The following is a 23,315-nucleotide window of genomic DNA, read 5'->3' as shown; positions in this document are numbered from 1 at the left end:
ATGGGGGAGGAGAGGGATATGGGGGAGCAGAGGGATATGGGGGGAGTAGAGGGATATGGGGGGAGAAGAGGGATATGGAGGAGTAGAGGGATATGGGGGAGTAGAGGGATATGGGGGAGTAGAGGGATATGGGGGAGTAGAGGGATATGGGGGGAAGAGGGATATGGGGGTAGTAGAGGGATATGGGGGGAGTAGAGGGATATGGGGGGAGTAGAGGGATATGGGGGGAGTAGAGGGATATGGGGGGAGTAGAGGGATATGGGGGGAGTAGAGGGATATGGGGGGAGTAGAGGGATATGGGGGAGTAGAGGGATATGGGAGGAGTAGAGGGATATGGGAGGAGTAGAGGGATATGGGAGGAATAGAGGGATATGGGGGAGGAGAGGGATATGGGAGGACTAGAGGGATATGGGAGGAGTAGAGGGATATGGGGGAGTAGAGGGATATGGGAGGAGTAGAGGGATATGGGAGGAGTAGAGGGATATGGGAGGAGTAGAGGGATATGGGAGGAGTAGAGGGATATGGGGGAGTAGAGGGATATGGGAGGAGTAGAGGGATATGGGGGAGTAGAGGGATATGGGAGGAGTAGAGGGATATGGGAGGCGTAGAGGGATATGGGAGGAATAGAGGGATATGGGAGGAGTAGAGGGATATGGGAGGAGTAGAGGGATATGGGAGGAGTAGAGGGATATGGGAGGAGTAGAGGGATATGGGAGGAGTAGAGGGATATGGGAGTAGAGGGATATGGGAGGAGTAGAGGGATATGGGAGGAGTAGAGGGATATGGGAGGAGTAGAGGGATATGGGGGGAGTAGAGGGATATGGGGGGAGTAGAGGGATATGGGGGGAGTAGAGGGATATGGGGGGAGTAGAGGGATATGGGGGAGTAGAGGGATATGGGGGGAGTAGAGGGATATGGGGAGTAGAGGGATATGGGGAGTAGAGGGATATGGGGGGAGTAGAGGGATATGGGGGGAGTAGAGGGATATGGGAGGAGTAGAGGGATATGGGAGGAGTAGAGGGATATGGGGGAGTAGAGGGATATGGGAGGAGTAGAGGGATATGGGGGAGTAGAGGGATATGGGAGGAGTAGAGGGATATGGGAGGAGTAGAGGGATATGGGAGGAGTAGAGGGATATGGGAGGAGTAGAGGGATATGGGGGAGTAGAGGGATATGGGGGGAGTAGAGGGATATGGGGAGTAGAGGGATATGAGGGGAGTAGAGGGATATGGGGGGAGTAGAGGGATATGGGGAGTAGAGGGATATGGGAGGAGTAGAGGGATATGGGGGGAGTAGAGGGATATGGGGGAGTAGAGGGATATGGGGGGAGTAGAGGGATATGTGGGGAGTAGAGGGATATGGGGGAGTAGAGGGATATGGGGGAGTAGAGGGATATGAGGGGAGTAGAGGGATATGAGGGGAGTAGAGGGATATGGGGGAGTAGAGGGATATGGGAGGAGTAGAGGGATATGGGAGGAGTAGAGGGATATGGGGGGAGTAGAGGGATATGGGGGAGTAGAGGGATATGGGGGGAGTAGAGGGATATGGGGGAGTAGAGGGATATGGGGAGTAGAGGGATATGGGGGAGTAGAGGGATTTGGGGGAGTAGAGGGATATGGGAGGAGTAGAGGGATATGGGGGGAGTAGAGGGATATGGGGGAGTAGAGGGATATGGGGGGAGTAGAGGGATATGTGGGGAGTAGAGGGATATGGGGGAGTAGAGGGATATGGGGGAGTAGAGGGATATGGGGGGAGTAGAGGGATATGGGAGGAGTAGAGGGATATGGGAGGAGTAGAGGGATATGGGGGGAGTAGAGGGATATGGGGGAGTAGAGGGATATGGGGGGAGTAGAGGGATATGTGGGGAGTAGAGGGATATGGGGGAGTAGAGGGATATGGGGGGAGTAAAGGGATATGGGAGGAGTAGAGGGATATGGGGGAGTAGAGGGATATGAGGGGAGTAGAGGGATATGAGGGGAGTAGAGGGATATGGGGGGAGTAGAGGGATATGGGGCGTGTAGAGGGATATGGGGGGAGTAGAGGGATATGGGGGGTGTAGAGGGATATGGGGGAGTAGAGGGATATGAGGGGAGTAGAGGGATATGAGGGGAGTAGAGGGATATGGGGGAGTAGAGGGATATGAGGGGAGTAGAGGGATATGGGAGGACGAGAAGGGTATGGGAGGAGTAGAGGGATATGGGAAGAGTAGAGGAATATGGGAGTACGGATACACAAAAGTAGTGACACAAATTGATAGTGCTATAAGAAAGCAAACAAAACCCTTGGGATAGACTACCCCCTGCATCATGTGACCTCCATCGAAAAGTAGATAGGCCATGTTAACCTTATATATTCAGTTAGACAACACAATGTTTTACCATGTATCATGCAGGGCCGGTTTAGCTCACTTGGCTGGACAGCTGACCCATGATGCAGAGCGAGGCCAGCAACATGGGTTCAATTCCCATAACGGCTAAGATTAATCATGAAGGTCTCAACCTTGCCCCTTGCCTGTGGTGTGGTGATCCTCAGGTTAAATCACCACCAGTCAGCTCTCCCTCTCAAAGGGGAAAGCAGCCTGTGGTCATCTGGGACTATGGTGACTTTATCTTTAGTTTACAATGCAACATGCAGTATACAATAAAAATGAGATAGTTACAAGTAATTCCAGGAGGGAGTTCGGGAGGCACTTCCTTGCCCAAGGAGTGGTGAGAATGTGGAATTCACTACCACAGGGAGTAAATGAGGTGGATAGTATGGAAGCAAGGAAGGTCTTGTGGCACAGTGGGTAGTGTCCCTGCAGTACACTCTGAGGCAGAAGTTCCAGGTTCAAGTTCCATTCCAAGGGAGGTACCTTTGTCGTGTGACCAAACAGGTCAAGTATCAAGCTGCAAACCCTTCCAGCGGACACCAGGGGCAGATTCCTGGGAGAGATTCCTGGTAAGCAATGGAATGGAAAGAAATTGCAGGCTTGACCATCTCGATCCATAGCTCCAGGGTGCAACAAGCTGTAAAAGTGTACGTTGCCACAGCAAACCGGACTCCTTCGGGAGCCGGCTGTGTCACATCTGCTGGACAGCCACTGTGGATCAGGTTGCGTGGAGCACCCATTGCCTCGAGTTGCCTACCCGTGATGAAGATGATGATGGATCTGAGGGGAAGTTGATAAACAGTGGGGTCAAAGGAATGGCCTATTTCTGTGCTTTAGATTAACGAAATTCTAGGTGGCAGGCACTGTGGCCTCCAAGTTCAAAGGTCGTGGCTTCAAGTCCCTACTGCGGAGATTTGAACCCATCATTCAGGCCAACACACTCAGTGCAGTTCTGAGGAGATCTGTTCTTCCGGAAATGCCATCTTTGGGGCGAGACATTAAACTGGAGCCACGCTCACCTCGCAGGTAGATGTAAAAATGACCATTGCCACAATTTGAAGAGTATCAGGGGGACTTGTCCCAATGACATGGGTCAAACTTTCACCAATATCTATCTGCTCCTTCCAAGAGATTCACTCTCTCCCAATCCTTTCTCACACTCTTTTCCTTTCTCCCATTTCTCAGGCAATTCTGATCCTGTCCTCGCTGCAGAATTCAATCATTGGAACGCTGGCTGGGGCTGGGAACATCCTGTGTGCGCCTCCATACTCTGCAAAGACCAGAGGCCAACGTACGTAATGCAACCTGGTACAGAGCAACTACCCTGGAGAGTAGAGGGCCTCGAGGGAGCAGGGCGGGCGATGCGAGTAGCGACAGCTGGTGTACTCTTTGCCAGAACCTAATTCCCCCTCTCCCCCCTTCCATAATACTCTGCTGCCAGTAAACTAATTGACACCGAGTCCCATTCCCCCCATCATGCCCCATGGCTCACTGACCTAAGCTACCTTTCACAATGGGCTGGTTTAGCACACTGGGCTAAATCGCTGGCTTTTAAAGCAGACCAAGGCAGGCCAGCAGCACGGTTCAATTCCCATACCAGCCTCCCCGAACAGGCGCCGGAATGTGGCGACTAGGGGCTTTTCACAGTAACTTCATTGAAGCCTACTCGTGACAATAAGCAATTTTCATTTCATTTTCATTTTCATTTTCAACGGCAATGCTTCCACTGAAACATTCTCCTCTTTCCATGGTCTCGCCCTGTCGCTGTGACCTCCTCTGGCGCCACAACCCACAGAAATCTCTGCACCCCTCTCGCACACTCCCGATTTCCCATCACTCCACCATTGGCCGCTGTGCCTTCCGCTGCCAGGGTCTTGAATTTCCTCCCTAAACCTCGCCACTTTTAAAGCACACATTTAACTGCTTTAGGAGTCTGGTACAGCCGGAAAAGCCAGGTGCAAAAACATCGGAAGAAATTGTGGACATTTTGCAGGGTCACTATTCATCATAACCTTTAGTCATCGCAGAAAAGTTCAGGTTTCATAACATCAACAAAGATGAAGGTGAATCATTCACACAGTTTGTAGCTTCCCTAAAAAGACTGGTCAAACACTGCCTGTGGTTGTTTTCTTGTCACAGAGGTTAAAGGGGACCTGATTGAGGTGTACAAAATGTAAAAAAATTTAGAGTACCCAATTCTTTTTTTCCAATTTAGCCTGGCCAATCCACCTACCCTGTACATCTTTAATAATAATCTTTATTATTGTCACAAGTATGCAGCAGTGCTAACCACTGCGCCGCCCTTAGGTGTACAAAATTATGAAGGACATAGATAGGGTAGATGGGAGGAAGCTTTTCCCTTTAGTTGAGGGCTCAATAACAAGAGGACATAGATTTCGGCAAAACGTAACCGCAAAATAGGCGAAGAGGCATACCAGAAGTGATCCAGTACTGTCAGCGGCTATGAACATGGTGCTTCTGAGGCTGTTTAGCACACGGTTAAATCGCTGGCTTTGAAGGCAGACCAAGGCAGGCCAGCAGCACGGTTCAATTCCCGTAACAGCCTCCCTGAACAGGTGCCGGAATGTGGCGACTAGGGGCTTTTCACAGTAACTTCATTTGAAGCCTACTTGTGACAATAAGTGATTTTCATTTCATTTCAAGGCAAGACTCCCCGAAGATTTGAGTTATCTGTAGAAGCAGGCTGTCTTGGGGTGGCATGGAGGCAAGGGTTTAGTGTTGCTGCCTCACAGAGCCAGGGACCGGTTCGATTCCAATCCTGGGTCACTGCGTGGAGTTTGCACTTTCTCCCCGAGTCTGCGTGGGTTTCCTCCGGTTTCCTCCCACAGTCCAAAGGTATGCAGGTTAGGCGGACTGGTCATCATAAATTGCCCTTTGTGTCCAAAGGTTAGGTGGGGTTAAGGGGATAGGGGGGAGGGGGGACGGAGTTGGTGCACTCGATGGGCTGAATGACCTCCTTGTGCCTCTGTAGGAATTCTATAAATTGTCTCCTCTGGGGAAAGAGAGTCATCATTTCACCATCATTAAGAAAATATCTATCAATCCAATGACACAAAGGCCACTATGGTATTGTAAGGTTGAAGGAGATAAAGGGTTTTATTTTTGGTGGTTGTGGCTAGATTCCAAAATCGTTAAGTTGGGAACGTATTCATCTCGAGCACAAGTACGGCAACTGCCGCCATTAGCCCTGTTGCACCTGGGGGAATGGCCAAAAGAGGCCTGGCAACGGGTACATGGTGATCACACCAGACTGAAGAGCGGATGTTTCCCATTGTACTCGGCACTCACTCAAATTGACGTGAAGTTGCCATCATGAAGACAACGTCATCGGAGAAATAATTGAGATTGGGTGAAATCTTCAGCAGATTTGGTTACCCTGAAAAACTGCTGAGTGATAATGGGCCGCAGTTCATACCTCAAGAGTTCATAAATTACTTGAAGGAGAACGGAATGCAACACAGCTGGTCCGCTCCTCATTACCCAACCACTAATAGGCTGGCAGATGTTCTGTACAGAGGATGAAACAGTTGTTAAAGTTAACCAGAGAACAAGGTTCATTGACAAAATGTTTGAGTCAATTCCTGCTCTCGTACAGGAAAACTGCGCAATTAACAACCCAACATTTTCCAGTGTAGCCAATAGTTAAACGTCAACCACACACAGCATTCGATTTGCTGAAACCACCCAAGACAAAAGAAATTGGGAGAGAAAACAGCAAGGTCATGTCACACGGTGGGAGAACAAGGCAAAATGTTGCGTTTTTCACCAGGGTCAAGAAGTTCTTGCAAAAAATTATACCACAAGGGAACAGTGGATTGCTGCCACCACCTCAGCAGACAAACCCGTCTCCTACACCATACAAACCCACTGTACAAAACCCTTACATTAGAACAAAGAACATACAGTTCAGAATAATATAATAATCGCTTATTGTCACAAGTAGGCTTCAATGAAGTTACTGTGAAAAGCCCCTTTCGCAAGGAGGCCATTCGGCCCATCAAGTCTGCACCGACCCACTTAAGCCCTCACTTCCACCCTATCCCTGTAACCCAATAACCCCTCCTAACCTTTTTGGTCAATAAGGGCAATTTACTATGGCCAATCTGTCTAACCTGCACGTCTTTGGACGGTGGGAGGAAACCGGAGCACCCGGAGGAAACCCACGCAGACACGAGGAGAATGTGCAGACTCCGCACAGTGACCCAGCGGGGTATCGAACCTGGGACCCTGGCACTGTGAAGCCACAGTGCTATCCACTTGTGCTACTGTGCTGCCCACATTAGGTGGGGTTGCTGGGTTACGGGGATAGGGTAGAGGTGTGGGTTTAGATAGGGTGTAACAGAACGATTGAGTGACGTCATCGGAGATGATGATGTCATTGACCATTTGCGCAAGTAAACGGACAATCTAACATCACAGCCTGTAGTGATCAGTGTTTTTCAAACTTTTTTCCCGGGAACCACTTTCAGCAACTGGCGCACCTTCAGGACCCATGCCGGCTGACCTTCACGATCCACACCGGCTGACCTTTGTGACGCACACCATGTTCACTTACCTTTTTATTGAGAAAGAGGAGCCTGCTTTGTCCTCACAATCTCACTGAAATCCAGTTCAAAGGAGCAGAGGGCAATGTGTAAAACAGGTGCAGACTTCAGCCAGTTTCTTTGTGCGGTCTTCAACTTTATGAAAACAGAAAATCCAACGTCGCAAACGCAGGTCATCGTAAAGGGCTACAGCAATGAAAGCCATTGACTTCAGGAAGCGAGGTGTTGTACACACCCGTGTCTGCATCAATGGTGCCGAGGTGGAGATAGTTGACAGCTTCTAATTCCTAGGTGTGCACATCACCAACAATCTGTCCTGGGTCCATCCTCGTTGACACTATGAAATTCAGCATGTCCACATCGACCCTCCAAGCCTGAGCTGATCGTGATGCCTTAACTAAAAATGCCCTTTTCATGTATGGAATGATCAGATCTGTACACTGAACAATACTTTTCACTGTACCTCGGTACACGGGACACTAAATACATCTAAATTTAAATGCGTATTTTACTCAGCGCTGGATACTCCTGGGAGATGCTAAACCAGAATGCTGACATCCTTGTAGCTTTTGGTACATGTTTAATTTGGAGCCAGCTCAAGTTAGTAACTGACTCTGTGGTCTCACCCTCAAAATAGATTTTACACACGCTACTTCTCTTTCAAATTCTGAAACTTCTCTTATTTGCCAGTACTTCCCTGCATATAACACACAGGCTTTGCCTCCTTCTTTGCATCGTCACAACTGACAAAACCATACCTCGAGAAATCATCTTTATACTTCTTTATTCCGAGTGAAGTTTAGTTTTTCAGGTCATTAACCAGAGGTCTTGGAGCTCTAACACTACAGCTGCTCTGTCCTGCCCTGGACTCTCCTGTGCAGCTCTCTCCAGCAGATTCTGTTGTGAGATCCTCTCCAATGAGTAAACTGCCCATTTGAGTCTCTGGCCATCTCTTTTAAGAAACCACAGATCTTCACAGTTCACTTGCCTCGCTTGCCATCACAGCAAAATCAAAGCAACTCCATTCCCTGCTTTGACGCCAAAAGTACATGCTGCTTCACATCAATTCGAAGTGCAGATCACGTGAACTAACCTCCGCTACTGCTTCAGCCTAATCTGCATCTCCATTAAAAAGGCAGCAGCAATTCGCCATGTAAAAGCCAGGAACGTCTCTCACGATTGGGACCACCGCAGGATCGCTCTGCGACCCTCCCAACACCCACCCACCCACGGGTCACGACCCTGAGTTTTGAAAATCCTTACTCTAAATAAAGCTCGATGCTTTGGCTGAACCTTCAAGCCCTATGGACGCAATCTTGAATCCACCAGACCCTTGGTCCCCGCTCAATATTCAGAAGAATACTGGCTGATTCCCACCCCATATGTATGCCAAAAGCCTCAACCTGGGGGTTAGGAGACAAATCATAGCCCCCCCCCCCCCCGTCCCCATTGAAAACAAGTTCGCCGAGCAGAGGTCAGGGCTCAAGCTTGGGGGCATCCTGTCCCTGCAGTTCTGTACATTAAACAGGCCACTTTATTGACTGACCCTCAATGGGCAGTGTTAGAAACAGGAAGAAACCATTCAATTGGATCATGGCTGACCCACCTTCAGTCCAGTAACTCACCTTATTCCATAACACTTAAATAGCAACAAATAGCACAGAAATTTTCAGTTGAAAACCTCCCCACCCACCCACACACCACCCCCCCCCGCCCCGCCCCACCCCAAAGCTGGGGGAGACAATTGGAGAATATTCCACTAGCCGATGTGGAGAAATGCTTGCTGTCATCATGCCTAAATATCCTGGCTCTTTAAGCTTCTCAACTCTCCTGGCAGAGAAAATAGTTTCTCTCCGCAAATCGTGCAATCATTTCTGGCATTTTCCTCACGAGTAATGAGATTTGGAACGGAAAATTACTTACCCTGCACTTGCCCACTCTGCTCTTGGGAGTGGTTGAAATGATCTCTAGCAATCCAACACCACAGCTTCACTACAATTGAACCCACGCTGCTCCCTTGTTCTGCATTTTGGACTAAATCGCTGGCTTTTAAAGCAGACCAAGGCAGGCCAGCAGCACGGTTCAATTCCCGTACCAACCTCCCCGAACAGGCGCCGGAATGTGGTGACTAGGGGCTTTTCACAGTAACTTCATTGAAGCCTACTCGTGACAATAAGCGATTTTCATTTCATTTCATTACAAGTCAGCTATTTAGCCCAGTGTGCTAAACCAGCCCACTAGAATGATACAGTGCACTGAGTTCAAATTCTGAGTTCAGGAATCAGGATGTTGGAATTGAGGTTGTTAAAAGTTGATTTAAGAAGTTAATTGGATGGACAAATGGAAACCGTTTCCTCTGGTAGGGGAATTAAGAATTTTAAATTTAGAGCGGTGATATCAGGAACTATTTCCTCACATAAATCGGTGGAAATCTGAAATTCTCTTTCCCATACGGTTGTTGGAAGTCGATTGACGAAACTGAGATTGGTGGAACCAAGAGGGGGTAGATGGAGTTGAGATACAGGTCAGCCATGATCCAACTGAATTGGGGGGGGGGGGGACAGTTGAGGGATTGAATAACTGACCTCTATTCTCATCACCTTATCTCGAAACTGTTTCATTGCCTAGCATGGATAGTAATTCCAGAACCTTATATTCCTTCACAGTCATGAACAACCAGCTGCTAATTATAGAGATGTTCTTTGTTGGAGTGCTGACACAAGTGTCCTACAGGAAGAAGGATGATCGACCAGGTTACAGAGCACTGGACACAGCCCAACCCAAACAGGAGGAGAGAGGTTCTCAAACACCAGAAGATAGCGGCAACCAGGTCACCCCTTCACCTGTGGATATAGGAAAACACTGTAATCTGTAAACGCTACGGGCATCGATAACCTAAACTTGAACCCCCCCAAAAAACTTGAATTAAAATGTACAATTTTACAAGAAGTTCCTTTTAAAGAGTAGTGCACCCTCACGCCCAAGTCAGAGGTTCAAACCCAACTCTTTAGATTTGAGCGCACAATCTATCTTGGCAGTCCCCAATACTAAGAGAGTGCTGAACTGCTTCGTTCTTCGTGTCGTGGTCAGCGTAATCCCTGAAACATCCTCAAATGTCATCATAGAATCTTACAGCCTCTCGGCATCCACTCTGCCAAATCCTTTCAAGCATTTTATGTTGCAATGTGATCACCTCTCATTCATCTGAATGCCAAAGAACGTTGGCCCATGCTACGCTACTGCCCATGCTATGCTACGCTACTGCCCCTTGCAGGACAACCACGGTAGCACAGTGGGTTGCACTGTTGCCTCACAGCTCCAGCGTCCCAGGTTCAATTCCCGGCTTGGGTCACTGTCTGTGCATGTTCTCCCCGTGTCAGCGTGGATTTCCTCCGGGTGCTCCGGTTTCCTCCCACGTCCCCAAAGACGTACTGTTAGGTAATTTGGACATTCGGAATTCTCCCTCTGTGTACCCGAACAGGCGCCGGAATGTGGCGACCAGGGGATTTTCACAGTAACTTCATTGCAGTGTTAATGTAAGCCTACTTGTGACAATAAAGATGATTAGAAAAAAACTCTCCCATCCCAGTTCCTCTGGACTTGGGGGGGGGGGGGGGGGGGGGGGGGGGAAGCATTGGGACAGGCTCGGAACCTTGAAGAGCCGGTAGCAAAGCGCCCAAGGAACCTGTAACTCAAGCAAATATCAAGTCCCATTGAAAAATAATACAACAATTTGACAGAAGAGAAAAGGGACACAAGGCAGAGGGTAATTTTAATGCAGTTTAATCAGACAATTTCCCACTGTTTGACAGCTGTCGGTTGATTTGAAACATCAGCACAGAATCCACTTATTGACAACATGCAAGTTGAATAAAAATCTCAGTTCAGAACCAAACTTACACTTAGCACCTCGCCCTTCAACTGTTTTAAATTTAACCTCTCCCGCCCCCGCACCGAGAAATCAAGTCTTTTTTAAAAAATGTTTAAATTTAGACGATTCACAAAGATTGCCCCACAGGAACAGACTCGTTGCATAAATAACACACATTCTTTCCACAAATACCAGGCGGGGAATTCACCTCCACCTGCTACCCAACAGTCAGGGAAGGTTTGTACAGTTTGGGATTCCTTATTTCACTGTCATAGTGAGAGACGGCCCTGGGCAGTTTCGATCCATACCCTCCCGTGTAATGTGGGGGGGGGGGGGGTGATCAAGGATCAGCGAGACCCGGCTAATGGCCAGGTTTTAGTGAGTGAGACAATTGTCTACAGTTTGGGAGTCTATTGCTGCCAGACCTCCTTCATTGAGAAATCTCATAGATCAGGGGTGCGGGGGAGATGATTCCCACTTTGCTATCATTTCCCGACCTCCCATTCTTACCGTGCTGAGTTCCCCTCGCACTGCGCTTAAACCCCCTGCACCACACCCTCCCCCCACCCAACCCGCAATTCAACTGCTAGAAGAGACCTGGCAGCCACAGCTCTCGTCTTCTATTTCTCACCCACTTCACCCAAGGGTGAAACGCACCAGGCTGGTTCCAGTGCATCAGGCTGCGGCCCAGGAAATCCCACAGGGGCTCGCAACATTCCCCAGTCTCCTGACATTACAACAGCAAGCGCCAAAGCACCCCAGCAGCTGCAAAGTGCTTTGGGACATCCGCAGGTAACCAGAGATGCTCTTTATATGCATGCACGAGCCAGCGAGCACCTTCAGAAACCCAAGACAAAGATGACACACAGCAAAGTGCAAATTTCAGTGCAGCCTATTTATAATCCATTGCTATTCGCAGTACAGCATGTAATAAAATAACAGTCACACAGTGCTCTCAAGTAACCCCATTTACAGTGCAGGGATGTTAAAAAGTCTCATTTTAGCTTTAAATAAAGAGATTGTAACTTACACAAAATTCTGAAAAATAAACAGGCAAAGCTCAGCTGACAGGGCAACAAATTTTCCCAATCCAACTCTGCTGGCTGTAAAGCACTCACTGTTTCCTGTCAGTGGGGCTGCTGGAGCACAGTGGTTAGGTTACTGGGTGAGTAACCCAAAGCCTGGCCTCATGACCCAGGGACATGGCTCTGTGTCCTACCATGGCAGCTGGGAAATTTAAATAAATCTGGAATTAAAAGCCATCCTCAGCTATGGTCAAACTACTGGATTGTCATTAAAAAACCCATCTGGTTCACTAATGTCCTTTAGGGAAGGAAATCTGCCGTCCTTGCATGGTCTGACCTACATGTGACTCCAGACCCTCAGTAACGTGGTGGACTCTGAACTGCCCTTTGAAATGGCCGAATGACCAACGCAGCCCATTTCACTAACAACTGGGGTCTTATGTGGACGTAGGACCAGCTGTCCGACAGACTAGTCGGCCAAAGGCAGCCTGACCCAATCATACTACACATACCTTTCGACCAATATCTATGACTCCTTTATCACCATCCCTGCTTTATGTCCTGCCCCACTGGAGCATAACAAAGCAAAATTTGACACTGAGAAACCCAAAGAGATATTAGGACCGATGACCAAAAGCCTGGTCAAAGAGGTAGGTTTGAGGGAGCATCGTAAAGGAGGAGAGTGAGGTAGAGAGAGGCGGAGATGTTGAGGGGGGGGAATTCTGGAACTTAGGCCAGGAAGCTGAAGGCACGGCCACCAGTGGTGGAGGGAGGGGGGGAATTGGAGATGTTCAAGAGGCCAGAATTCTGGGAACGCAGCGGTGTCAGAGGCTCGTGGGGCTGTAGGGGATTACACAGATAGGGAGGGATTTGAAAACAAGGATGAGAATTTTAAAATTGAGGTGTCGCTTCATTGGGAGTAAGGTTAAAAATAGGAGATCTGATTAATGGAGCAGGGACGTGGTACGTAGCTCACGTTGGGGGTCAGGCGTTAAGGTTTCAAACAGTCCCAGGCAGTGGCCAGGGATGAAGTTGGCAGCAAGGGATTAAATTTGCATCAGGGATCAGAGACAGTGGCTTTGGTGGTGCCAATATTCAGTTGAAGAAAATGTTTGCTCTGCAGTGGATGTCGGACAAGTCGACTGAAAATTGAGACGGTGGAGGGGGTCAAGAGAAGAGGTGGTGAGGTAGAGCTGGGTGCAATCAACGTATATGTGGAACCTGACACACATATTTGTGGATATAATAAAAAATGTCCCAGGGCACTTCATAGGAGTGAGAGCCAACACTTAGATAGGAAATAGAAGAGGGTCAGGATAGACGCTGGTGATAGCTAACGGTGGAGGAGCAAGAACTCATCAAAGGACGAGCAATGAATGTTGCTCTTTCCAACGACACCCTGTGAGTGAACAGTGCTCATGACTGCTATGCCCCCAGCTTGCTAGTTTGGAACATTTGTGATGTTCAGTAATCATTTGTACTGCCGGCAAGTGTTTTTTTATTTAAGAAAAAAAGCTGAAGGGGAACTTGCAAGAAACTGTACCTTGGAGGAAAGACAGCTTAAAAGTTTTGGTTAAACGTGGTCAGTCCTGACGAAGGGGCTATTGCCCCGAACACTACCCGGATTTTTCTTTTTCAGGCACTAGGTGAGCCTGCTGTGCATTTACAGGATGGCTTTCCTCACTTAATTCATTCTCCCCTTTTCAGTTACCTTCCTCAAGGTGAACTGGAAGAGTACAGAACAGAGGCCGGTCAGATACCGGTCTGAATGCAAACATTGGATTCACCTGCAAACATGCATAGGTTTGCATACAATGTACATAATGTGTAGACGAAATACATACACCTCAGACCACTCAGTATGCAGACATGTACATCACACACACACCAATGGGATTCCCAAGGTCATTTCAATTCAGTCCTTTACCTAATGGCTCTGATCGGCACAGTCATGAAAGAGAGTGTGATCACTCTGTTCACGTGGTGCAGGACAAGTGAAATCCAGTCTGAGCTCTACCCCAAGCTGTCCAAGTGCAAAAAGGGATGGATATTACACCAAAGTGACCCAAAAGTTAAAATGGTCAAGTGCCAGAGAAAGGTGTGGGTGAAAGTGTGTTACAGCACAGACTTCCCCAGTGACTGGCTGCCGTGCTGAACAGTGCAAGCTGCGTGTCAAACAGAAAGGGCAGATGCAGCTCCCAGTTCTCTCGGACCTTTTAACCCATTGGAAGTTCAGCCTTGGCAGACAGTACCCCAGAACTCCACTCTGTCACTGGCCAATTACAGTCATTCTATACCCACGATCAAAGCCAACACTAAAAAAACCACCCACCGCCCAACACAGCAAGACTGGACAGAAGACACGGAGGAGTTGGGAACAGGTGGAGCTGCAGAAGCCAGTAAGGCAGCTACAGATAATGGGCATGTTCCAATTCCTCCATCACTGGGAAAGCCGTTCAAATGGACGGAGACGCAAGAGAGAGGGAGCCCGAGCGTGGATACAAGACCCCCCTCCCCAACTCTCAGTCACAGAATAGGGGTGGCTGTACATTTCTAACCGTAAACGCGAGAATACACATTAAGCTTTGACGCGCAAATCCCGACAGCACTTAGATACAATACAAGGCCTTAAATATAAAAGAAAGCCAGTTTTCCCTGTGATCTTTTCAAATTGTTTCTTTTAAATTAGTTTAATTTGCTAAAAGAAAAACCAGTTTACATCGTTCAAGCAGTTTCCCTGTGGAAAATTATTTGTTTTTAATGTTTTAATTCCAAAGTCCAACTTGACCCCGCTTGTTTGAACTCCTTCTCGCTGCGCGTGTGTGAGACAGTGATACTTGCCTCGAGCCTGCAGTCCGTGTGGGTCACAGGCAATCGCTAGATAGAATTGGCGGGGACGGGTGTTATGGGGGGCTGAAAAAAAGACTCCTGCAGAGAAGAGAGAGACCTTTACTCCGAATCGTCATCGCTGATGTCGTAGCCAGCTGCGTCCGTCTCTGGTTTTGGCGAGCAGGGTGGCGAGGTCTTGGAGAACGGCCATCGGAAGGTGGGCGAGGGCGAACGTTCCCGGGCAGGGCTGTTACTGGGACTCTGTTTCGGGGTGATGGCTTGCAACATCCGACCTTTGCCCTCTTTCAGCATGTGTTTCTGTTTCATGGGCAGGGCAATGAAAGAAACCAACAGAAATTTTTAAACCCACAAATCGTAATCAACACTTTCAACAACAAGCTGTATTTAACGAGCATCTTGAAAGAGCGTTAAAAATACAGGAGGCCCCCACTGTTCCCGCTCCACCACTGAATAAAATCATGGATGACGTATTAAAACTCTACATTCCTGCACCGACCTCTCCTCCCCCCCCCCCCGCCAGCTCCCCGGCCCAACACCTCCCCCACTCTCCTGATGTTCCCATCCCTCACAACACCCCCCCCCCCCACTGTTCCCATCCCTCCCAACACCCCCCTGCCACCCCCCATTCCTCCACTACCCCCACCACTCCCCTGCTGCCCAACCCACCCCCTACTCCCCAGCTCCCCCATCCTCTCCACCCCCCATTTCCCCTGCTGCTCCACCATCCCTCCATTCCCCTGCTGCTGCTGCCCCCCCCCCCCCCCCCCACCCACCATTATCTCAAATGCCCAAAAGTCTATTGATCTCATTTTTGAATATGTTCAATGCCCGAGCACACACAGCTCTCTGGGGCAGAGAATTTCAAATAATGACATGAAATGAAAATCACTTATTGCCATAAGTAGGCCTCAAATGAAGTTACTGTGAAAAGTCCCGAGTCGCCACATTCCGGCGCCCGTTCAGGGAGGCTGGTACGGGAATTGAACCGTGCTGCTGGCCTGCCTTGGTCTGCTTTCCAAGCCAGCGATTTAGCCCTGTGCTAAACCAGCCCCTAATACCCATTTAATCTGGCAAAACATCCCTAAGTCGGTGCTTGATGGCCGACACAGACACGATGGGCTGAAGAAACTCTTTCTGTATCGTAATGACTGGAGCGTTATCCAACAAAATCCGACTTGAAGCTACTCAAGGAGCTAGAAGACAAGTGACCCAAAGGCTCAGTCAGAGGTAGGATTGAAGGGTCCAGACAAAAGGCTTTAGGGAGGAGATTCTCTGCTGGGGTAAGGTTCTAGACATATACACTGTAATCAGACACCGCTGGATTTTAATGGCCCGACTTTACCTCTCCCATTGAGACACCACTACCATGTCCTCTTAACCTTGCTGTTTGATAGATCCTGCTCTATCTCTAGTTACTCGCCATCAGAGAAGCATCGCCTTTCAGCATGCACTTTCCCTTGTGGCTACTATCACTCACAGACTGCGTCTTCATCACGGTTACATTTTCTGGTTTCATGCTGAACTCGTCTCCTGTTCCTCCGACACTGTATCAGTCAATGTCTAACTGTCTTAGTTCCCATTAGCTTTTCAGATTCACAGATTTTCTTGGTACCTTCGTCTCATCTCGCGTCCCCAGTTCCCTCAACAATCGGTTTCATTTCCTGTCTCTGGTCATACAGCCATGACAGCTGTGGTTTAGTTATGAAGCACTCTCTTCCCCAAAGCCCAGAGACTCAAGTGTAAAAATAAAGGCGCGCGCACTCCCAATGCGCGCACTCCCAATGCGCGCGCTGTCAGATGAGGTTAAACCAGATCCATCGGATCTTTTACATCTGGACTTTAAAAAAATCCCAAGGCTATTAATTCGAAGAGGAGCAAGGGATTTCTCCCCCGTGTTCCAGATCAATATTTACCCCACAACCAACAAACCCCCCCACAAGCGTTGGGGACCTGAAGTTAAGTTTCTCATGGCTAATGAACAAACTCCTCCCTCAAGCAATCAAGGGGCTGATTTAGCACACTGGGCTAAAGAGCTGGCTTTTAAAGCAGACCAAGGCAGGCCAGCAGCATGATTCAATTCCCATACCAGCCTCCCCGAACTGGTGCCAGAATGTGGCGACTAGGGGCTTTTCACAGTAACTTCATTGAAGCCTACTCGTGACAATAAGCGATTTTCATTTCATTTCAATCATGGTTACTTCAATTATCAAGCTTCCCTGTTTATTGTGAAGTGCTCACCAAGGCTCCCTCCGGACCAAACATCTCCAGGAAATTTCCGATGAATTCTCTGGACTTCTCCTCCCATTTCTGAATTAGGTCGATGCTCTTCTCCTCCACCTTCTGGACAAACTCCTTCGATTTCTCTTCCACATCTTTAACTTTCTGCTTGACTTTATCAACTCGTTCCTGCAAGTTGTATTTCTTTTCCTGGGGAGCAGAGAATGAGAGAGAGAGCGTGAGAGCGCGGAAGTGTAAGGGAGTGCGTGAGGGAGTGCGCGCGCCGGAGTGAATGATACAGGCAGCATGAGACGGGCGAGAGGTTGCAGGTGAAGACTGTTGGAGCACATTCAGGAGGGAATGACTTTTATTTAACTCTGCTGATTCGCAACTCTCTCAAATCACTCAGCTGCGAAATAAAATTTCACTTGCATGATGATGAGACCATCAATTCACACGACACATGGTTAGAAGTGAACAGTGGTTTTAATCGTCTTACAACAGAGCCTGCCTGTGACAAGATCAACTCCAGATGAACTGGCAGGCAGGCTCTCAGCATCAACCTTTATACTTCCGGTTAGGGGTAGGAGCCGTGGGTGGAGACAAGGGTGGAGCCCAGTACAAACTCCTGTACACTCCCAGTGCATCTCCCCCTAGTGGCAGAGCAGCGCAACTGCTCGTGTGCCGAGCTTACAGAGACATAGTACAACATGTGTAATACAGTGTGAATTACACTACTGTGATTCACCACACATGAGAATTTGTGCAGTTCGATATCTTAAGTTTCCTTTTGCCTCTGCTGTGAAACCGCTGATTTCCGAGCTCCACTTCACTCCCAGCCTCTCTGCTGAGTTAGTCAATGTCAAAAGTCTGGTCAGGACTTGGGCCTCCTTTTCTGTTTTTAGTGCCTTATTGGGTCAGTCCTGTTTCTGCTTCGACTGGTATGTGCAGTGACTGCCCTGGTGTCAGTTCATCGTCCGTGCTTGCTGAACCCTATAGATCACGCCACAAGGATTGAGTAGAGACGAAGGAGGCAAACCGGTCCATTTCTCTCCTACTCTTTCCCAGTGGCCTTTCAAAATCTTGCTTTGCAATGTCCGATTATTGTTTGAAAGTTACCCCTGAATCTGCTTCCACCGCCCTTTCAATAGCACATTATGGATCATAGCTCACTGCTTTCAAGAACTCTCATCGTCCCCTGGCCTTTTTACTAATTAAATTAAGCCGGTGTCCTTTAGCTAACGACTCTCCATGCCAGTGGTACAGTTTCCCCTAATTTACTCTGTGAAACCATTCTTCTCCCTGGGGAAATTACTACGGATGCTGGAATCTGAAACATGAGTGGAAAATACTGGACAATCTCAGCAGGTGTGACAGCATCTGTGGAGAGAGAAGGGAGCTAACGTTTTGAGTCTGGGCGACTCTTTGTTCCAGAGAGAACTGGAAATAGGGTCAGATTTATACTGTAGTTGGGGGGAGGGGGGGGGGGGTAGAGCGGTGGGGCTGGACAGGGGGCTAGAGATAGGTGGAGATTGACCAATCTGTCGAGGATAGAAGAATAGAAGACAAGAGGAATTTAAATGGGGGTGATTCTTGTCCCTACCCTCATAGGCCTCAGTGGCGTTTTGTAACACTGATGATAAAACTCTTCAGTGCCAATGTCCAAACTGGGTATGAACCATGGGAAATCAAACTCCCAGCCTAAGCGCCCTGCCCCACGAACGACTGCAGCCATCACTTACGTTTATAAAGCTGACATTGAGTTCCTTGGCAGTGTAACCACGCTGCAGATTTCTACGCACGTATACGTCATAGTCCCGCACAATTCTGGTAATGATATCGGATGTGGAGATTCCTTCCGTTCTCTGAGTTGGGGCAAACATGCCTGTAAGTCACACATAGTAGAGGAGTGTTTATGAGATCATCCAGCCTCAAAATGCTCCCTGGTGCTACTTTGTAAAATGCTGTTCAATGCCTCAGGCGATGCCAATGTGATCTACAACCAACGGCTTGTAGTCACTGGTGTAATGCAGGAAACCTGGGGGGCAAATTGTACACAGCAAGCTCCCACAAACAGGAATGTGGTATTAATCAGATTTTGATTAACTTAAAGACCATTGATCATTTGTTGGCAAGCTAATAGAAAACCGAGAGCGAGCAGTAGACCTGCCACCATGATGATTTTTCAATTATTCAAAAATCAGCAAACTAGCTGGTTACCCTGCGATATGCAACATGTCATTATATCTTGTTGATCTAGATTCACCATCATTCTCTGAACCAGTACTCATTGCACTTATGGTAGTAGAGTCACTGATTCACTCTGCGCCCTACAGTTTGGTCCGAGGTGTGCAAATTTCTTTCATTTTGATCCATTTGCCATTATATAATCATCTTTATTGTCACTAATAGGCTTATTGACTCACCATCAATAATACCCACTTGAAACAAGCCCGCACTGTAAACTCACTTCAGTGGAAATGGTTTGGTAGCATAAGTGATGACACAGCCAAACACGTAATAAATCTCTCTGACCATGTACTCTCTGAAAGCAGAGTTTGTTCTCCAGCAAGGCTTCAATTTTGATGCGTTACAGGAAGAGGAATTTGCTCTACTCCTGCAGAAAACCAACGTCCACTGAAGACAGCGAGCTCTTGATAATGTGCCTAGCTGATCTGGCACACGCATGTTGTGGGATACCCATTAATTGGTAGTGCTGCGAGACCTTAAGGCCGACCCTCACTTACATACCTGTAAACCATTTCTTAAAATTTTTCGAATTAAGGGGCAATTTAGTGGGGCCAATCCACCTACCCTGCTCATCTTTGGGTTGTGGGGCTGAGACCCACGCAGCCACGGGGAGAATGTGCAAACTCCACACGGATAGTGACCCGGGGTCGGGATCAAACCCAGGTCCTCGGCGTCGTGAGGCAGCAGTGCTACCCAGAGTTTCCGTGCCGCCCTACATATTTGTAAATCTGACACGGGATCTGGAATCGCCATCCTTTAAACAAATGTGACCAAATTCTTAATGACGGATCAAAATCTGTATCCATTGATCCGGCCGCTAGGCATGACACCTCAGCCCTGCTCGAAAGAAAGCTAGACAAACACTTGTATTTGATCAAACTGCCTGGCAGTGTATATGATAGGATTCGTCCTCATGCTAACTGCATTCATATATATATGGGCACACTTAAAAGCAATGTGCGTTTATGCCTCATCTTATCTTTAACTGGCTCCACACAACACAAATTGGCTAAATGGTTGAGTAGGTTTTCCACATGTACAGTGAAGGATTCCTTCACCTTTGTGAAGACCATCCAGGACTCTCATATTGCAACATTGCTGGCCTATTCATTAATGTACCGCTCAAGGAAGCCATGGACGTTTGCACTGCAGCACTATATCATGACGATCTAGACAGCCTGCCAGCGCCTGAATCTGTATTCATTGAGCTTATGAACACAGCTATTCGTGCAGTTGAGTCCAGTTTAACAACACCACGTATGTCCAAATAGATGGTGCTGCCATGGGATCCCCTCCTCGCCCAGCTCTTGCAAACAGCTTTGTGGGTTTCCAAGAGAAACGCATCCTCAATGGAATGAAACTAAACCTCCTGCCCCTTCATATTTCCGATTACAGATGATATGTTTACTTTCTTGAAACTGCAGCTTTTTAAGAATTTCCTTACACACCGTAATGAGCTCCACCCTGTGCTCGAATTCAACTTTGAAATGAAGCACATGATCTCAATTTCCTCAACTTATTAATTGAGAAATCTGCCAATGGAGTCTCTACCATTGTCCACTGCAGGTCCACTGGTCAATACGCATGTTGGGATTCCTACAACTCCAAGCACAGTAAGATTGGCCTTTTTGGCAACCTCTTAAATAGGGCCCCGAGATATGTGCTCACCATATAAATTGATGCTGAAATAGGCTGCATCAATATCATCCTGGTAACGTCTACCCTTGTGAGAGCATTGTTCGCTGTATATCACACAGACACATGAATGGGTCTGAGGCCACCACTTTCGATGCCAAAAAAAGAATCCAGTTTACCTCGGGTTACGCTGAAGGGTAATGTGTCAGAAAACGTTGAGCAACAGACAACGTTGCCATTTTCCCCTGCTAACATGCAGTAGCAACAGGAGTGGTATTATCCAATAACAGGCTGCTACTGTCAAACTATAAAAACCCATAAACGGGTAACATGTTCTCGCAGTGCCTTTGTGATGCCAGGTATGTAGGCTGTATGTACCAATGACTGGTGGACCATATCAAACAGCACACTCCTTCAGCTGCTCCCAACAGGAAAGGTATTGAGTGTACACAACCAGCCTGTGCTTGCAAAACTCAAAAATATTATGTCCAACATTAGATGTGATTCTGCAATTGGATAGCACTTGCTAAACAATCCGGATTGTGATAAGCTTCCACCCACAACCAATTCAAGATTATGAGTCTGGCTCGCAGTGTGGCTCACTTACACATGATGGAAACTACATATACATGTCCCTGTTCTTTGCAGACAGAAAGAACATGGCCAAGTAATGCGTCTTTTTCAATTAAACAAAAGTTTGTGGGAACAGCCATTCCCTGGTTCATTCCCCATGGCAATGCTGTGGCTAGAGTCAATCGGTCTGGTTTGAATTTAAACAAAAGCTTGGCAGTTAACTGTTCCCTGGTGCATTCGCCATACCACTCAGGAGGTCACTTGCTAACCAATTATCACCCTCTTCTCAAGCAGTATAAATTATTGCTCCCTTTACGATTTGGTATTCTTGTAAATCTGACCTGATGAGTGCAAATGAAAAGCTTTGACAGCATGTCTTTTTTTTAACCAAACACTTAATCACCTTAAGAATGAGGATACCCGGAACTAAAATAGGTCAACAGCAGTAGTGAGATAGGGACTGAAAATAAGTTATTCTGCCACTTGCTGATCATGAAGTGCTTGAAATGAGTTCCAGCATTCGCCACAATCCAACCCGGTGTCAACACCGGTTTTCATAGAATTTACAGTGCAGAAGGAGGCCATTCAGCCCATTGTGTCTGCACCGGCCCTTGGAAAGAGCACCCGCCCTAGCCCCACACCTCCGCCCTAGCCCCACACCTCCGCCCTAGCCCCACACCTCCGCCCTAGCCCCACACCTCCGCCCTAGCCCCACACCTCCGCCCTAGCCCCACACCTCCGCCCTAGCCCCACACCTCCGCCCTAGCCCCACACCTCCGCCCTAGCCCCACACCTCCGCCCTAGCCCTGTATCCCCTCCTAACCTTTTTTGGACACAATGGGCAATTTCGCTTGGCCATTCCACCTAACCTGCATGTCTTTGGACTGTGGGAGGAAACTGGAGCACCAGGAGGAAACCCACACAGACACGGGGAGACTAAGCAGACTCCGCACAATCACCCAAGTGGGAATCGAGCCTGGGACCCTGGAGCTGTGAAGCAACTGTGCTAACCACTGTGCTACCATGCCGCTTTTTCTTAAACATATAAAGATAATAAACCAGGAGTGGCCAATGCCAAGACTGAACACATACCTGCGTCTTTAATGTGTTTGTAAACGTCATCACTTCCTGCGGAGGAATATGGGATGTCATCATGAGCCACAAAGTCAATCTGCAACAAAAAAATTGTTTAAAAACTGCACATTAAAAAATAAGTTTCAGGTTTTCAGAGGGCGGCACGGAGGCACAGTGGTTAGCACTGCTGCCTCACAGCGCCAGGGACCCATTTCAAATCCGGCCTTGGGCGACTGTCTGTGCAGAGTCTGCACGTTCTCCTAGTGTCTGCGTGGGTTTCCTCTGGGTGCTCCAGTTTCCTCCCACAGTCCAAAGGTGCGCAGGTTAGGTGAATTGGTCGTTATCAATTGCTCCTCAGTGTCGTGGGATGTGCAGGTTATGTCATGGGATTATTGGGAATAGGGCAGAGTGGATTGGTGCAGACTACATGGGCCGAATGGCCTCCTTCTGCACTGTTACAATTCTCTGACTCTATTCTATGTGCAGTTATGTGGATTAGCCATGCCAAATTGCTCCTTAGTGTCTAAAGATGTGCAATTCAGGTGGGGCTATGTGGATAGAGCGGGGGAAGTGGGCCCGGGTGGGGTGGTCTTTCCATGTGGACTCAATGGGTTGAATGGCCTCCATCTGCACTGTGGAGATTCTAATGTCTTGAAACATTTGACAATCCACACTCTCATGTCTGAAAGCACCTCCTGCTCACAGCACCTTATTTTTTATTACCACTTTTCTGTTATAAATTCCTGTCAACATTTAAAAAAAATTATTTTTATAGAAATTTAGAATACCCAATTATCTTTGTTTTTCAATTAAGGGGCAATTTAGCAAGGCCAATAAACCTACCCTGCATTTCCTTGGGTTGTGGGGGTGAGATCCACACAGAC

At 48.0% G+C, this 23,315-nt stretch overlaps 2 protein-coding genes across 5 annotated transcripts in view; one reads left to right on the top strand and one right to left on the bottom strand.

Moving 5' to 3' along the window:
- LOC119976803 (organic solute transporter subunit alpha-like) overlaps positions 1–9,885 on the top strand; it is a 51,997-nt gene extending 42,112 nt beyond the window's left edge. The window contains exons 8-9 of the mRNA XM_038817599.1: positions 3,557–3,662; positions 9,603–9,885. Coding sequence (XP_038673527.1) covers positions 3,557–3,662; positions 9,603–9,811 — 315 coding nt within the window. The 3' untranslated portion in view covers positions 9,812–9,885. The remainder of the gene's footprint in view (positions 1–3,556; positions 3,663–9,602) is intronic.
- Positions 9,886–10,703: 818 nt separating this feature from the next.
- The window catches only part of LOC119975801 (choline-phosphate cytidylyltransferase A-like), a 46,930-nt gene continuing 34,318 nt past the window's right edge, over positions 10,704–23,315 (bottom strand). For all 4 annotated transcript variants that reach the window (XM_038815664.1, XM_038815660.1, XM_038815661.1 and 1 more), the window contains 4 exons: positions 22,450–22,528; positions 18,642–18,784; positions 16,921–17,109; positions 10,704–14,979 (listed from right to left, as the gene is read on the bottom strand). In XM_038815664.1, coding sequence (XP_038671592.1) covers positions 14,782–14,979; positions 16,921–17,109; positions 18,642–18,784; positions 22,450–22,528 — 609 coding nt within the window. In that variant the 3' untranslated portion in view covers positions 10,704–14,781. The remainder of the gene's footprint in view (positions 14,980–16,920; positions 17,110–18,641; positions 18,785–22,449; positions 22,529–23,315) is intronic.

This window comes from Scyliorhinus canicula, chromosome 13, assembly GCF_902713615.1.
Source record: "Scyliorhinus canicula chromosome 13, sScyCan1.1, whole genome shotgun sequence".
Taxonomy (NCBI): domain Eukaryota; kingdom Metazoa; phylum Chordata; class Chondrichthyes; order Carcharhiniformes; family Scyliorhinidae; genus Scyliorhinus; species Scyliorhinus canicula.
This window is presented reverse-complemented; position numbering and strand designations above follow the sequence as displayed.